This window comes from Macrotis lagotis, chromosome 2, assembly GCF_037893015.1.
Source record: "Macrotis lagotis isolate mMagLag1 chromosome 2, bilby.v1.9.chrom.fasta, whole genome shotgun sequence".
NCBI lineage: Eukaryota > Metazoa > Chordata > Mammalia > Peramelemorphia > Peramelidae > Macrotis > Macrotis lagotis.
In genome coordinates, this window is record NC_133659.1 from 117,564,425 (window position 1) to 117,583,357 (window position 18,933).

Consider the following 18,933-nt stretch of genomic DNA (forward strand, 5'->3'; position numbering starts at 1 on the left):
TGGAAAAAAGATTTGTATTTTCATAAATTTTGTTCAGTTCTCTCTCTCTCTCTATATGTGTGTGTGTGTGTGTGTGTGTGTGTGTGTGTGTGTGTGTGTGTGTGTGTGTGAGAAATGAGACCTTTTTCCGAAACACTTGTAATATTACTTCTCAGCTTTCTGCTTTCCTTCTAAGCTTAGTTGCATTAGTTTTGTCTTTTTTTGCAGATGGCTTTTAGTTTATTTGCATTTCATAATGCTCTCAATCACTTGTTTGGTCATAGATTCTTCCCTTCTCCATAAATCTGATAGTTAAATTATGTCTTGCTCTCCTATTTTGCTTATGGTATCACCATCTATGTCTAAAATATTTTGACTTTAATGTTGATATAAGGTATGGGATGATGGTTTATGCATAGTTTCTATCATAATATTGTACAATTTTCAGAGGCAGAGTTTTCTTGATGACCTATGTTGTCTTGGCCTGGAAAATTGTTTCACCCTGTCCTTTTATTGATTCTGCCACTCAGAAACTCATTTTGGGGCAATAATTTAAAATTGTCTTTGGAGGGGAATTTGGGAGAGCTCAGAGAGTCCAGGCCTTTACTTCACCATCTTGGCTCTGCCCAGAATTTTTTTCTAGTACTATTGGTTCTAACACTATTTTTACCTCTGATACTAACTAGTAGTAGGATTATTTTTTAATCATCTAACATTCTTGAATGGCAAATAATTCTTTGAGAGTATTATTATAGATAAATAGAGTTGAATATACTTTAGTAAAGTAGATTCCCTCATTAAGTCAGAAGTCATTGCTATGACATATAAAAAAAGGCCCTCATCACCAATAATTCACTGGATATTTCCAATTAGATATTGTCTACACACATACAAAGTTCATACATATAGAAACTCTCTCCCTCTACATAAGAGATACATATACATATACATACATATATATAAATCTTACAAGTTAGTGACATATAGTTATATATACCTTTTCCAAATAAACATATATATTGTTTACAAATATATATATATGTTTAAATGATATAAGAAGGATTAATTACCTGTTATTTAACCATGCATATATTAATTATGCAATATTTTAATATACATGCAATTCATATATTTGTATATATGTATATAAAAGAGCATGAATATCAGGTTTATATGTGCTTAAGCATAAAGAGAGAAGAGAAGAGATGAGGAGGCAGGAAAAAGGAGAGAGGGAGAGAGGGAGAGGGAGAGAGGGGAGAGAGAGAGAGAGAGAGAGAGAGAGAGAGAGAGAGAGAGAGAGAGAGATTTTTTTCAGATACTAGACAGAACTAAAAATATTAACAAGCTGCTGAAAATTAGTCTATCTACCACTGAAGTGTGTATTTCAGACCAAAATCCAGCATGACATTTTTTTTTATCCTTGAAAACTTCCCTTTATTGACCTCATTTTATGTTTATGCAATATTTATCTCAGGCAGGTAGGAAGTGTGACTTGCTCCTCCTTAGGTTCTACATTTCCTGAGGGATACCTCCTTAGATAAGGTTCTGACAGTGCAATTTCCAATGCTGATCAGAAATTTTCAAAGTACTTTTCCTTTTTCTTGATGTCCCTAAAAAACACTTGTTCTATGTCCTGATGTGTCTCAATTTAACAAATTTCTTCGCTTCTGTTAGTGATAGTTGTGTTTGAGTGCTTTGAGAAAAATAATCTAATGTCTGAGGAAATGTATATATATACATATCATATATGTGTATATATATATATATATATATATTTATAAATATATATATATATATACTGAAAAAGCTTCTGGTAGTGGTGATGCCACAGTCTTGGTTTATCTTTCTAATAATGATTTTAAGAAAGGGTTTAATTATGTAGCCATGTAGTAAATTAATGATGAGTATAGCAATATTTACCTACCTCACTTGAAATTGGGCAAGACATCTCACCTAACCTTGTTTTCTAATGAATGGATTTAAGGAATGAAGAAATACTTATCTCTGAACCTGTGTGTGCAAGATATTTAGAAAAACAATTTTTGCTATGTTTATTTCCAAATGTGTTTATCCTAGTTCCTTTGGAATGTGAACATATCTTTTGGGAGAGGGTTTATGAAAGGGATATGAAAAGGGAGGTGGGAAAGAATAGTATGTGTAGTAGAGGGAAATTAAAAGGGCAGATGATAGAGAAACCTTACGTTTTGGAAGCCAAATATGTTCATTTGTACTTTCTTAAATTTACTACATTGAGCCAGAGAATTTGCATATTTTCACTCTTTAAAAATTGTAAGATTGTTCTTTTTCCTCATTCTATTTGCAGCTAAAAAAGCAGTTTACCTGGTGGGGAGTTCAAGGAATTTTATCCAGGTTCTGGAAGAAAAGAGAGATGTCTTGAAGTATGACTGATTGCCATGTATCCACTCAGTCTCAGAAAAATAGTCTGTATCTATAAGATGAAAGTCATCAAAATGAAAAGCAACCCTTCTGCTGTGTTGAACTTTGTAATGGCAGATGTCAACATGGTCGATAGAATCAATTGTTCTGTTCAAAATAACAACAAAAATGGACTGACCAAGAAAAATGGCCAGTTTGGGAGTTATGTATAAAATACACATAACAACAGTGTTTGGATCCAAGCCTTGATTTTTCTAGCTTTTATTATCTTTGAATTCATAGGAGGAGAACACCTTTGGATTATGGGATCATAACATTCAGTCACACAACCCACAAAATTTAGGCCTGAATTCCAATTTTTTAGATCTTTTTAAAAGGCTGCTTTTCTATGGAACAGAGATTATGACCTTCAATTAAAAATGTTATTTTGCTTTAGGAATTCAAAAAAATCACCATTCATTAATTGCCTACTGTGTAGGATATTTTTCTACTCAACAAGTGAATAAACATTTATTAAGCACTTTCTTTATGTCAGCTACAGTATAAAAACTGGAATACAAAGGAAGACAAATGACAATCTGCTTTCAAGGGGCTAATAATTAAATGGAGACAACTTGCAAATAACTATGTCTAAATACAAGAATAATTGCAGGTAATCTCAGAGGGACACTAGCAACAAGGCAGGGCGATGACGTTGAATTACCTTTTGCAGGTGAAATTTTAGTTGAGACTTGAAGAAATCTAGGAAATTCAGGAAGAAGTTAAGTAGGGAGAGACTTTTAAATCTGGGAGACTAATCAGTGAAATTGCACATAAATGGTAGCATCTTGTTCAAGAATAGCAAGGAAACCAGACTAATTGAATCATAAATATGTAAAGAGGATAAAGGTATAAGATTCTTGGGAAGATACAAAAAATGAATGACAATTTTCAATATATCCCAAAACATATTAAAAATGAAAACAAAAGAAAGCTATTTGTTTAAAAAGAAGAAACTTAAAATGTTCCATAATAGGATAAGAGTTAAGAAAATTGTGGCACTTTAATGGAATAGAATAATTTAATGTAATTAAGATAGACAAATCTGAGTATTATAAAGAAATCTGGAAGACTTTTATGAAATTATGTAATGTGAAAAAAGAGCCAGATGATCAGAGTACACAGTGTAACCATGTAATTGGAATATTAAATGAAAATGATGGACAAGACTTCTGATGGAGACTTGGAAAGAATGGGTGAAAAATAGTTATTTTAAGGATTAAAATTAATTAAAACATAAATAGTTATGAGGCAAGTTTAATTGATCATATTCATATTTATCAATATAATAATTGTTTTAAAATTTTTATTTATGGAATAAAACAAGAATTTCCATAACACCATTGTATATTTTAAAAGATAATTGCAAATGAAATAATATGATCACTATCTTGATGGAGGATAGGGATCACACATATGCATATATACATGAACATATATATATATATATTATTTTATCTGTAAGCCTATCTATATATCTATATTTCTGCTGGGTTATGAATTTTTAGCTTATGACTTTTTACTCATATATATGAATATGATTTGTTTCCCTATTTTAATAAGCTATAAGTTTTTATTTAGTAGACTTTGCTACTTTCCAACAGACACACCTGCTTCTTGTATATCTAAAACCATGAATTCTGCTAAATATAATTCCCCTACCTTCTTCCATGTCTAACAGTTTTGCTATGAGTTATTCATTCCTTGTATGTGTCATTTCTGAGATATTTACCCTGAAAAAGTCAGTTTCTCAGTACCCAAGGCAATTTTGTAAAACTATAAGATGGAGGGCAAGTAAAGATCTGTATTCATAGAATTTCCTTCTCTAAAATTCTTATACCAGAAGTTCCACCTTCATTTCTTGCCTACTGTCTGTACAGCTAAGGGAGATACAAAGAATTGGGCAGCACTGCTATATTCTAATAAAGATACCCAATAAATAGTTTTGTATCTTGTCATGCCTTGTACCTGCCTCAGGCTACTCTAGGCAAGAAATTTACCTGGTTCTGTTGGACTTTAATCTCTTAAATTTCTTCTCTCTAAGGGCTTCCCCCCCATCCTGCTTTCCAAGACTACAAAACCTTAATCTTATAAACTAAAAATTGGTTTAAGTGCCCAGTTCTTTCAGTCCAGGCCCTTTCTCCCCATAAAGACATTGAATAACTGCAAATTCTGAGCCTTAAAGGTATATATAGCTGAAATTAGAACTTCCAAAAGTTTCAATATTTTCTTTTTAAAGGGACAAATTTTGGTTTTTTTAATGCATTTTTTTGGAGAGAGGGATGGGAGAGTGACTTAGAGTATTATGTGTTTTTCTAGGAATTTATGATTTATTGCCCTCATAAATCAAATGTTAAATTTAAATGGTGGCCTTCTATTGATTGTCTACATTACATTGAAATTGGTTCATGTTTATTCACAGAACTGAAACCTTAATTTTAGATACATACATACATACACACATATTTGCCTAAATATATTTCATCCTCATCTACAGAAAAAAAAGTTGTAATTTGTTTTAATGCACTTTTATTGATTAATGGGCTAAACTGCAAGCCTGTTTTGCTTATAGGTAAGAAGATGAAATTTTTATTTTCCAAATTATTGGAAGGAAATGATTAAACAAACTACCTACTACTGTGTTTTGAAACATTTCAACTGTTCAGGTCAGAAACATGCAACAGCATATTCATACTTTTTAAAAGTAATTTAACATCCTAATCAAATGTGCAATAATGAAATGAAGATGACCCAGAACTCTCAAATTCTATGCCTATTGAACATTAACTTCAATGGGTAGTTCCCAAGTAGAAAGACTTCCAAGTATAAGACCAACAATGATTTGCCTGTCTATCTGAAAATCAATTCAAAATCAGAGGGAGCTCATATGTAGGTTGGTCGTTGTCACATTTTTTTTTGTTTGCTTGTTCACTTTAAGCCACAGAGACTCACTAAGCTTATCTATTAAAGTGCAGATGATTTATGATGTACATTTTTTGAAGAAATTACCAATATTAATGAAATCACAGATCTTTTAAGTATCTAAACACTAATTTCTACCCATTGTTTGAGATGGTAAGCATTTCATGGGTCCTTTTTTAAAAAGAGAGGGTTGATTTTCAAATTATAAACATCCTGACTTTATGATCCAGAAAGTCCCTTGCATATCAAAGAAAATAAATAAATAAATATTGAATTAAATTGGATTTTAAAAAAGAAAGGATCATTTTTTTTCTTACCAATGGATTTCCTTTCATTGAGTAACTGTCCTGACTGATGCTATAAAGTATAATCTCCTTCTATATGCTTCAGTCACTGTGCTAACCATTGAGGGTATAAATACAAAGAAAAATGAAACAATCTCTAATCTCCAGAGTGTATTCTCTTGGGAAGGACAGTGAGTAGCTATGCAAGTATATGTAGAATAAATATTAAAAAATCATAAGCAGTTATATGGAATATTTTCTATTGAAATCATATAATGATGGCTGAGGTTTGGTGGAGAATTTTTAACTACCAGAAAAAAGAAGTTTTAAGGCAAAAACAAAGAAATACTATTTTAACTTAAGTAGAAATTTCTATTGAATTATTCATAGAATTAATATATGTATATTATATACATATGCATATTACATTTATACAAGTATATATTATACATATATACACATATAGATACTATATATGTTTGCACATGCCTACAAACCCATTCATGCATCTACATAGTCTATGCACATAGTATATACACATATATGCAGCACACACCATATAGTACACACATACAGAGATACATACACAGAATATTCATATATATGTGTCTAGCCTTGAACACTAACCAACTAACCATGAAGTATATTACTTAGGGAGGAAACATGTTGTGAAGTGAATGAGAGAACTCTGAACTTGGAATCAGCAAGCCTAGCTTCAAATTTTGACCGATGCTTTGTGACTGCAGGCAAATCCCTGAAGTTCTCTGACCTCAAGTTTCTCCATTTGTAAAATGAGGATACTTATAAGATTTGTGCCACCTGAGTTACAGATTAGTAGGGAAGAAATCTTCACGACTTTTACTGGCTATATAATTGGAAGTTATTATTACTTATAGTTCATTTCCATGTCACTGCAGTATTTGAAAAAGATATGAAAATACATCTTGTTATTGGACAATAACAACATTTTGGTATATTTAGTCATATGTTCCTAAAGTCAGAACAATGAAATCACAGCGAGGGCATGGAATGATTAATATAAATGGATTTAGAGTTCTCAAATTGACAACCATATATTCAGAACATAATGGATTATAGGCCAAACAGAGGAAATCACCCAAATTGCTAAAGGCTTCTATCATTTGTAAAACTGGTGAAATGTCAGTGTTGCAAAAACTAACCAAAATGTGCTTATTCTAAATGGAGTCCTATTGGATTTGGAGTATTCAAAGTGAAATATAAATCTATCAGAAGCAAAGAAATTTAAATTTGAAAAGAATCTTACCTCTCTTCTTTATAGTCACTCAAGTAGTATATAATAATCACTATGATGTGGGAGGTACTAGACCCCCCCCCAAAAGACTTTTTTCCTAATTCTACCTCTTTCTATCTTACTTCTTTCACCTTCTCTTCATCCATACAGCCAATGCTTTAGTTCAAGCATATATATCTTTTGGTTGTTCTGTGGTCATAAGTTTCCAAATTGATGCCTCTGCCCCAATTTCTTTTATTCTCTGATACATCTTCCACACAGCTAACAATATGTATCTCTAAAGTGTAGATCTGACCACTTCCTTGCTTAAAAACTTCAGTGGCTCTCTATTGTTTTAGGATAAAGTGAAAATACTGCTTATTTGTCATTTAAAATTCTTCATAATCTGGTAGAACCAATCTAGACTGATTTCCCAGTATTACTCTTAATCATTCTACAAGTCGGCTAAATTTGCCCATCTGATTGACATTCTGTTTCAAAGATACTTAACTTTGTCCTATAAGCCTAGAAGTTTCTCCCTGTACATTCCAACCTCTTAAAATCCCAATTTTCCTTCAAGTATTATTTCCAACTTGTGGTCCCTGCTGATAAACCCACCTGTTGACACTGCCCAACTCTTTCCCACAATTACCTTATTTACTTGTGTATGTATGGTTTCTGCCATTAGAGTATAAGGATAGAGATTTTCGACTATGTTTTTGGCATGATATCTCTATCACCTAGCAGAATAACTGCTGTATAATGAGCAGATAAGTGAATAATCAGATTTTTCACTAATTCATCTAGTACAATGTCTATAGTACACATAGCAGGCACTGAGTAAATTATTGTCCACTTGACTTGATTATTGCTTGGTGATTTGAATTTACCCTAGGTCTCTTAGCTCCCAAGCTTACTATATTTCTCACTAATACATTATCAATCAATTCAATAAAATAAATATCAATTTTGTGCACAATGGCAAGCATTGGGATTTGATAGAAAAATGAATTGGATGTTCCCTTGTCTCAAAAGATTGATAATGAGAGTTCACAGAACTTTACATATGTGATTGAGCAGAATCTGAATGTGACCAAATCAGAATACTTATTCCAGTATACCATGCATAGGAGATTAGAGCTGGACACAAATGGCAATAATGCAAAATAGAATATGATGCTCCTTCACCTATTGGGTTTACAACTTTGACCTTATCCTTTACGTCATACTCTTCCTTACCCTATATATTCACTCTCCAAACCTTGCCATCTCAACCTCCAGAATATCTCTTGAATCTTTCACCTTTTTTTTGGTTCTGCTCATCTGAGAACCACCCTAGTACTTTTTTTGATTGATTGATAAGAGAATGCTTTGCCAAGTTAGAAGAAATTAAATGAATGAGTGGATGAATAGTTTTTTTTCTAAAAGGTTATTACTATGTGCTGGTTATTGTACTATTTACCAGGGAAAGAAGTAAAAAAGTCCATGCACCAAGAAGCATAACTTCTAATAGTGTGAGAAAACAAAAATAGGGCTATGATAGCCAGGAAAGAGAATTTCAATCTGCTAAAGTTAAAGGATGCAAGTTGAATGATAGGGCAGTCAATTGCTGCATCTTTTTCAGATGCAATTGATATCATTGATTTGATTACATCTCTAAAAGCAAGAAGTGGAAAGTAGGGAAGGGATGGTACCCACCAGGTGTCAGATAAGAAAGTGTTTGGTACCCTGGTCAGTTAGATACAATGAGGTTTCATTATTCAGGAAAGGTAGAATCTTTCTTATTGGTGCAGGAAAGGAGGAGAGAGAGAGAGAATTAAAGAATACTTCATTAAAGATATGGCATTTCAACTGTGTCTTACAGAATGTATAGGATTCCTACAGATGGGTGAGTGGCACTGAAGATTTTAGTAGTAGCCAGAAATCATATATGAGTTTGGAGGAGAGAAAGTAATCTATTCAGTTTGACTGAAGTGTAAATTAACATGTTGACAGCATGACTCATGTCATTTAACATAACTTTAGTTTCTTTTGTTTTTTTTCCTTAATTCCAATATCTATCTTTACTCATTTATCCCATTTCCTCACAAGTCATTGTTTCCTGAGTCCTTTGACAGGTACTGGCAGTGTGACAATGGACAAGTCAATGAAGTTCCTTGGATGCCTGTTTCCTCATTTGATATGCAAATATCATCTATTATTATTAATTATTGTTATTACTAATAATGATAAAAGGGTTAGGCCAGTAAAGCAGATTCTCTGGTTAATCTTCCTACTAAAGCAGACAGATTTCAGAGATAGAGTCAGTAATGTCTATCATTCAAAGCCTAAATTAGTTCTTAAAGAATCATCCACTTAAAGTTCCAAAGGCTTATAGACTGAGTTTGATATTTTGTTGGTCACAATAATTCATAACCAAAGAGGTTGCAATACTGAAAGAAAGAATACTAATGAAATATTATGTTTTGAAACATTGTATGACTGAAATATATATGTTTATGTACAATTTCTGGTCAAAATTTCACATATAACCCATTTTACATTCCTCTGATTTTCTCTTTACCTGCTTAAAAAGGTTTTGATATTAACAAATTTTAATAATTTATATCTTGAAAACCAATTTCAGGTGGCATTATTTCATTTTTGATTGTTCCTTCTTCCTCACTTACCAAATACAATCAGTTGTCACATTCTGCTTATTTTAATCCTTTAACTTCTCTGAAATTTATTCCCTCAATTAAACACAGATAATACATAACATTGCAGTCAATCAAACAATATGAATTTATTAAGTTCCTATTCCAGGCACTGAGCTACAAATTAAAAAAAAAATCCTCTTCTCAAGTAGATTACATTCTAATAGGGTGCAAAATGTCTATATAATAACTCTGAAACTTATTAAAGTTTAAAACTGCTCTAAGACTTTGGGAACATTATAAAGAGAACAAACACAAAATAGTGCCTTGGCAATAGAGGAGATTAAACAATCTCATATGAAAAGTGATGTTTGAACTATGAAGACATGGATTCTTTGAGGCAGAGATGAGAAGGGGAGAATGTATTTTAGTTGTGGAAGACTGTTTAGGACAAAAGTAGATGTAAGATGGAATGATAAGTGAAATTTGAATCCAGACCTTCCAATTCACTTGGTTAAGCAGAAATTATTTAGGGATTACTATGTGTCAGACATAATATGAAACTCTCTGAATATAAGGAAAAGCACAAAATAATTCTTACTGGGGAGGAGAGAATCAAGAAATCCTTCCAAATTGACACTTTCCATTACAACACATTTCTTATTTTGTAGAACATAATTCAAATTCTACCTTATATTACAGTAAGTCAGAAACTGCATCTTAGCAAAGATTTAGACATCAGTCAGTCAACAAGCATTTATTAAGTGACTACTATGCAGTAGGCAGTTTGCCTTGGGTTACAAAGAAAGGCAAAAAGACAACCCCTCTGTTTTTAACAAGCTCACACTGTAATGGGAAGCCAATATATTTTAAAAAATGCATCAATATCAGATACAGACAGTGCAAATTGGAAGTAATCAATAGAGAGATGGTACTGGCATTACAAGAAATCAGGAAAAGATTCAAAAGAAATGCAATTTTAACTGAGACTTGGAGGAAGTCAGGAGGACAAGATATGGAAGGGCAGTTTTCCAGGCAAGGGGAACAGTCAGTGAAAATGCTGAATCAGGAGAACAGAAGGAATCCAGTGTCACCAGACTACAGAGTGCATGGGAGGGGAGGACCAGGGGTGTAAGATTTAAGAAGCCTGGAAAAGTATGAAGGGGATAGGTTATATAAGGTATTAAAATGTCTAACAGAATCTTATATTTTATCCTGGAGGCAATAAGGAACCATTGGAATTGGATGAGTGGAGGGGAGAGAGTGACAGTCAAATCTATACATTTTTCTTTTTAAGGTTTTTGCAAGGCAATGGAGTTAAGTGATTGCCTAAGGTCACACAGGTAATCATTAAGTGTCTGAGGCAGGATTTGAACTTAGGTCCTCCTGACTCCAGGGTCAGTGCTCTATCCACTATGCCACCTAGCTGCCCCAAAATCTGTATATTAAAAAAGTTAATCTGAAAGCTGAATGGAGGATGAGTGGAAAGATCAACCAGTAGACTACTGCAATGATCCAGGTGTGAAGTGGTAAGGACCTACACCAAGACAATGACAATATCATCTATATTCATATCTATATCTATATCTATGTATTTATCAAGGTATATATATATATATATATATATATATATATATATATATATATAAGAAATTTTTGCAGTTAGAAACAATTGGACTTGGCAACTGCTTGGAAAAGGAGAGTGAGAGCAAGATGTTGAGGATGACACCAAGGTTGTGAACCTGAATGATTGGAAGGATCTAATTCAGAAGTCTTCCAATTTAGGACTTCTTCAGCTTGAACTATTGAGGGATGGGTAGAATGATTATAGCTAATCCAGTACAGAACTTTTTGGCAGTGTCAAAAAAGGTAGGAAAGGAATAATCAAGGATTTCTATGAACTGATACCAATACTTGGGGAATCCCCTTTCCTTGACCTTCCTCCTTTCAACTTCTAAAACAGAGATTCTTAAACTTCTTTCTGTCATATATCCCTATAGCAGTCAGGTGAAGTAGATGGACCCCTTCTCAGAATAATGTTTTAAACGCAAAACATTAAACACATAGAACTACAAAGAAGATAAATTATATTGAAATATAATTATCAAAACAGATATAAAAACCCACAGGTTTATAAATTTCCTCCTTTTAGAAATTATATGACCCTCCATCCCTGCTTCATCTTTATAATTTGGTATGGAATCTTTGGTTTTATATGTGGCTAATAAATTCATACTTAAAAAACAAGACGAAAAATGTTTAGGATATATTCATTCATTAGCTAACACAAAAATAACTTTGAAAGACTGGATCAAGAGGAAGAGAGATGAACGAGCGGGGAAGACTTAATTCTCTCTTTCATCAAATCATTGAGGGCATTGACTTGTTTCATTTTTGTCCTTGTATTCATGGACTACCACAATGCCATAGTCTCTGAAACAAACATAGTAAGAACTTAATGTATATGTATGTATTGATTGATTACTTCTTGTGAGATGATTAAATTTCAGAAGCATATGTGATTTCCACACATTTTTATTTCTTGTCATGGACCCACAATAAGTCAATATAGACTCAGGTTTCAGAAATAGATAACACTAGCCAAAAAAAAAGATACCCTATCAAAATAATTTGCTGTTTATACATTATTATTACTTAAGCTTCAAATAAATCTAGTTTATTAATACATAAATAGGTATTCAGTTCAGTAGATTCTATGTGTAGTTAACAGCTAAAGGAAGGGCATTAATAGGTTAGTCAGGAGAAGTAAAATGTCTATTACATCTATATGATGTAAAGAAGTGGAATAAGGCTAGAAAGGTTTATTGGAATTAGATTATCTTGTCTAGGAATGCTATGTTGGGTAGACTGACCTTTACTAATTTATCAATGGAGAACCACTAAAGAATTTTGAGCAGGTAACGTGGTCTGATTGTAAGTTTGCGTTAAGGATATTATTTTAACAGAAATATCTACTTTGAGAAGTAGAAGTAGGAAGAAAAGACGATGAAGCCATTGATCAAGCATGAATTCATGAACCAGATTAGGTTTGGTAATGAAAATATAGAAAAACTTAAAAATGAAAAGAAAATTTTAGGTCTGATAAACATTAGAAGAAACAGGAAAGTCCAAATGAGTAGATGCTTTTGGAAAAATGATTAATTTGATGACATGTTGACTATGCCCAAGAAATAGTTGAAGATGTTGGTCTGGCAGTCAGGGGAAAAAATTAAGAATGGAGAGATGGAGTTTTCATCGACAGAAGTGAAACTGGAAACCATGAAAGTGGACAGGAGAGGAAGAAAGGAAAGATGTGATTAGAGCTGATGTGAGAAATGCCTACATTAAAATGACAGGAAAAGGAACCAGTGAAAGAAACAGAGGAACCGATGAGTATTGATGTAAATGATGTGTAGTGTCTCTGAAGCCATGAGATTAGGTAACTATGTGATGTTTAACAACTGACTCTCTGTTGGACCACATTTTAAAGTTAACCTGCATTATTCACATTTTCTCTCTCTCCCTTTCTTAAGACTAGACAATCAATTAAAAATGAAGCCCTATTTTAAAGAATTTGCTAAATTCCAAGAAGTAAATGCTCACATTGAAAATTTGATAATTGGCTCATGGAGCAGTTCAAGCTGGCACCCTGGGAGAAGGTATCAGGAACTAGATCAGAGGTAGGGAACCTTGGGCTGGCAGGCTGTATAAAAGTCTGACAATATCATGTGAACTGCAGGGAGTCTCAAAATTCAATAAATCTAGGAACTTTTGACTGAATATAACAGGTTAATGAGGCTATAAATATCCAAATGACCCTTGGCAAAAAACATTTCCTCACCCCTGGACTAGAATGAAGATGAGAGAAAGAAGGGAAAAGAAACATTGTATTTGACAATTAGGAGATCATCGATAACTCTTTAAATGACTGTTTCAGTTGAGTAGTGAGAAAAAAAGTCAGATGATGAGGCAGTACTTGAAGAAGTATACAGAATCAAGGGATCATATATACACATGATGATGAGGCAGTACTTGAAGAAGTATATAGAATCAAGGGATCATATATACACATGAACATGCAAATATTAGTCAGACGGACTTGGGTTGAAATCTCACTTCTGACAATTATCTGCCAACTTGTTTAAACTCTTTGGACTTAAGTAACTCTCTAGGTCTTACCTATTAAATCTTAGATGGATCTGCATTGTAGAGAAAGTTCTCCCACAAAGACTTCTTTATACTGATGACAATACATAAAACATGATTTCAGGGTAGGGGAGAGTTGAACCTCTTCTTAGACACAGATAAAGATAGAACACATATAAAGAACACATATATCGTCAAAAATGAAACAGAACCAAAATCTTCCACTATACTAGGCTTTTTAGTCTTTTCTCTCTGTAGTTACTCCCTAGGATAGAACTTCACTTCTATTGATTTAGTCATTACTAATATGAAAATGATTTCCAAATCTACTCCTCTAACTTTGTCAGGTTCCCCTCTTTTGCATACTAATTTGTTTATAGTCTTATAGTTGTATGGCTGGATTGCTTTTGAATGGTCTTTGCATGTTATGATAAAATAATAAACTTAACTCCAGATTTTTTATAGTATAATCTTTTAATAACCAACAGCTTCCTAAGATAGGCAGCTAGAGTATTGCTATCTTGATTTTTGTATATGAGAAAACTAAGAAGGTTGTGAATAATTAGGCATCATTGGTCTAGCAAAGTAGATCATAGATTAAGAGCCAGAAGGAATCTTAGAGATTATTTAGTCTAGTGTTGTCAACAAAAGGATTCTTGTAGGTCATATATTCACAGGTTGAAAATGTAATGTTAACTATGTTCTGTTATATTTTTTGTTTATTTTATTAAATGTTTTCCTATTACATTTTTAATTTTTCCAGACTGTGATTGACACCCCTGATCTAGTCTAAGTCCATAATTTTACAAATGAGCTAAGTCCCAAAAAGCAAAGTGATTTTTATCCAAGGCCCCACAAAGTCAATCAGAGCCAGAATGTGACTCTAGATTCTCTGACTCCAGTCATTATTTTTCCTATTGCATCAAAATTCTCTTCATGCTACCGTTTACTAAATGACTGCCCCTTGAAGGGAGTCATTGAATCTTCTCTTTCCCCATAACTTCCTACATTTTCTAATATAATACTTCCCTTCCAATAGATTCTCAAACCTTATTGTGCACTGATTACTAAGTGAAGACTTACACAATTTCCTATCACCATCATTTTTAAGAGTAGTAATTCAGTTGTTTTTCAATCATGTCCAACTCTTTGTGATCCCAATTGTGGTTTCTTGACAAAGATTTAATGGTTTTGTCATTACCTTCTCCAGTTCATTTTGCAGATGAGAAAACTGAGGCAAAAAAAGTATTAAGTGATTTACTTAGGGTTGCATAGCTTATAAATATCTGAGGCCATATTTGAACTCAGAATGATGAATCTTCCTGACTTCAGGCTTGGTATTCTCTTTACTATGCCACCTGGCTTCCCTTTAAAAAAAAATAGAAACTATTATAAATTATAAGAATTTTGAGACTTACTGAAATATCACACTTTGGACTTAGGCTCAGTAATGACTCTATTAAAGTTTACTTCCCTTTTCCACCTCAACCCAATCTATTTTTCAGTATAATTGGTTATGTTCTAAATTAATGATCATTATTCACATAGAGGTATAAAAATAGACTTGATGGACTTGTTAAAAAATTGTTATTCTCAAAAAGTATTTTCTTCTAGAAGATTTTGTTCTCTAGCTTTTAAACTTCTATTAGTTTGTAACTTTTTTTATTTAAGCTCTGTAGTTGTTTCTTACAAGTTGGAAGCTTTATTAAATTCATATTTGTTATATATTTAATTAATGTATGTCAACACTATTATACTTATTTTATCCTGTTCCCAATGTTTATTAATTAGTTGATATCAAACATGACTTCTTATAAATTAATTGTAAGAACTCTACATTATAAAGTATTATTCTAAGCTATATTTGATTCACATGATAAAATTAAACCTTAGAACTGATTTTTCATAATATTAGTAATTAATTTTTCTTAAAAATATTCTCTATATATTTTCTTTAAAATATTCTATGTATTCTGTAGATTTTCTTAAAAATATTCTATATTTTGATTATGTATACTGACAAGTTTCTTTTTAAACTTGCAGCAAATAGTGGAAGCAATAAATGCAGGGATTATACCTTTAGGAAACACCTCCAATCAAATCAGTCACTGGGACTTGGGAAGTTCCTTCTTCTTTGCTGGCACTGTTATTACGACCATAGGTAGGAATTATCTTATGCATTTTTATTTTGGGAAAGTGATGTGAGCAACAATGAATTTCTCTTTGAAAACTGTTTTCCCCTCAACAATTAGTTTGGTCTGTTGGTCATGTCACACTTTAGAACAAAGAGTAAATTTCTGCAAATATTATGGACACCAAATTGTAAGAAAATGAGATAGTCCCCAAAAAGAAAAAAAATAAAACCATAATCTTAATGTGATAAGAAGACTGGAACCTCAAGAATTCTGGGCCTTAATTATTGTTTTATCTTTAACTTTGGAAAAATCATTTAAGTTTTGATTCTTGTCTTGTTATTTTGATACATGGGTATAGAATCCACTTATATCATTCTGATTTCATGATTTTCCATAGTTATATAACTGTATATTTTATTTCAGAAGAAATTACCATTCTTTTGTGTCTTTGCATATTTTTCATATTGTTGAATTATGTTTATGGTTTAAGTAATGAATATTGAAAGTCATAAATAGCCCAGGAATGTTAAAAATCTATAATATGTGTGAAGATAATAGAATGATACTGAAAATGTATACTACTTTACTCTTATTGTCTATTATAATGCCAAACGATCCTATTAAAATGTATCCATCTTATTTTAAATCTTTCCATTTGGCTTCATCCCTGGTAATACCTCCTAAAGGAACTGTATAGCATAGTGAATGAGGGAATAGGGTGGCTGCCTTTATACTTTTGTCAGTCAGTCTTCCAACCCCATGTACCTGTACATATATAGTTCTATGAAATGACTGACTAGGGGACACAGAAGCATATGAAGCTGGTGCAAGCAAGATACATAACTGTCATGAATAGGTACTGGGAATTCTCAAGGCTAGGAAAACTTTCCATAAGGAAGTGGTTTTGAAGAAAAAGAAGGAACATGTTTTGCTGAAGAAGATGAAAATATTTTTCATAGGAGGAATGATATGTAGAAATGGGGTTTAGAGGGAGGTAGTTTTGACAACTTAGATATTCTCCCCCTCCTTATGATTTGTCAGGGACATTACTCTATAAATTTAAATAGATGTGAGCTCTGCAGCACCTTAGGATTTAGTATTTTGATTTGAATAGTGATATAATGAGGCAAAAATGAAAGTTCTATATTAATACTTTAAATTAAACCTTAAATTCAAAAACAAAATACAAATATTATTTGTTAAGCACCTACAGTGTTTTAGTACCTGTATTCCAGATACTGTGCTGTTATAGAGAATATAAGCTAAAATTAAACAGTCCTTGCCCTCAAGAAGTTCTTTTCTAATGGACTGCCCCAGATCATCTATTTTTCATCAACCAAGGGCTTTTTTTATTTCTGTGACTCACTTCAAAATTAAGGTGCTATTGCTGTATAAATTTCTGCTTGTGAAAGTTCGACTAAGTAGTAAATTAAGTTATTATTGTTGTTATCATTATTTTTTATTTACCAAGAAAATCATGCAATAGCCATTTGGGACTCTCCTATGCTAAATATTAAGTGTGGTTAATTGTAATCCTTTTTTTTGCTTGAATGCTAAGAGTTATTAGTTTTCGTGGAAGCCCATCCACTTGTAGCCTTACATTTGCATTTCAAAAGTTCAATAAGATTTCATTTTTTTCCTTTTGGGAACCTTTGCAAATCACCTAACAACCATTCTGATGTGAAAGTAATTGCTCTTGGGTCATTTTAAAATAATGATTCTGAAGTTTCTTAGAGTGCATACTTTGAAGTATTCTCCTTATGTCATTGAATCTCATTCCAGAGTTATTTACAACAACAGCTAGATGGCACAGTGATCAGAGTGTTAAACTTGGAGTCGGCAAAAACCTTAAGTTCAATTTCTGTCTCAGACACTTATTAGTTGTATGACCTTATCATTTAATTTCTGTGACTTAGATTTCCTATCTCTAAAATGAGGATAATTATAGTACTTTGTTCCCATGTTTATTGTGAGGATCAAATGAGAAAATGTAAAGCTGTGTAAATGTTGTCATTATTGTTATTATTGTTGAGATAAAATGAAATAATTCACATAAATTTCTTTGTAGTCTTTAAGAGCTTATTTTTCTTCATCATCATCATCATTATCATCATCATCATCATCATCCTCATCATTGTTGTAGTTTTAATTATTAGCTGGTCTATGATAGGTTTCTCTTTGAAGCAAAGTGCTTTGATGGAACTAACACTGGGTTTTTTGAATCATATTTGTTTACAAATCTTGCCTCCATTACCTTTATGATGTGGGGAAAATAATTTAAATTCTCTTTAAAATGAGAAGGTAGAATTTGAGATCCATCCTTGTTATATGAATCTAGGAATAAGCATCTTTATCTGACAGTCTTGACCACATGTCAAGGAAAGTTGTCCCAAAGATAAATTAGTCATGTATGCAATGGCATGTTAAAAAACTGAGAGACTGGATATATGGACCATACCTTGTAGCTCTAAGAAAAGATTATCTAAGAGCTCTGGTATGTATACTGTTCAATTAGTACTCAAGTCTTTAAGAATATTAAAAAGGCAGAAGCTCAAGAAGTATCAGAAGTAGATCCTCAAATCCCACAATGAAGATTTCTACTGGGACCCTTATATAGATACTGCTACTTGTATCAACATGAAAAAAACTGACACTCTATAGACTGAAGGAATGTGCCTCTCATATGGAAATGCCCAAGGGGACTTTGATAACTTTCACATTCTTTGGACTCACTTTTCATCCAAAATCTGGGCAATCAGAATTCAAAAACTTCAGTACACTGCAGTGTACATCATTTATCTGTTGAATTTTGCTTTAACTTTTAATGAGGCAGTAATGTTTACCATTATAGCTATCCCATTAAAGAACATTTACTGCTAAATTTGGGGGGAATGGGGTAGGAGAGCCTGATCTTTTATTTGGCGATTGAAATCAATCTCATGAATATAAGACATGAATGAATATGTGTGTGTTTGTGTATGTAAAGGGGAGGTAAAAACATATGCTCAGAGAAGTTAATACAACCATTTAAAGATAAATATATTGTTGAGAATTGTAGGGATTAGCGCCAAGGCTATGGTTGAAGGAACATAGAAAATTCACAAGTTGGAGATGAGGAAAGTTATGCACATGAGCTTTGAGAG

General features: G+C 32.5%; 1 protein-coding gene across 4 annotated transcripts in view; it reads left to right on the top strand.

The window, feature by feature from the left end:
* Positions 1 to 18,933, top strand: part of KCNK2 (potassium two pore domain channel subfamily K member 2) — a 204,007-nt gene that overhangs the window by 64,033 nt on the left and 121,041 nt on the right. For all 4 annotated transcript variants that reach the window (XM_074222666.1, XM_074222665.1, XM_074222664.1 and 1 more), the window contains exon 3: positions 15,699 to 15,816. In XM_074222666.1, coding sequence (XP_074078767.1) covers positions 15,699 to 15,816 — 118 coding nt within the window. The remainder of the gene's footprint in view (positions 1 to 15,698; positions 15,817 to 18,933) is intronic.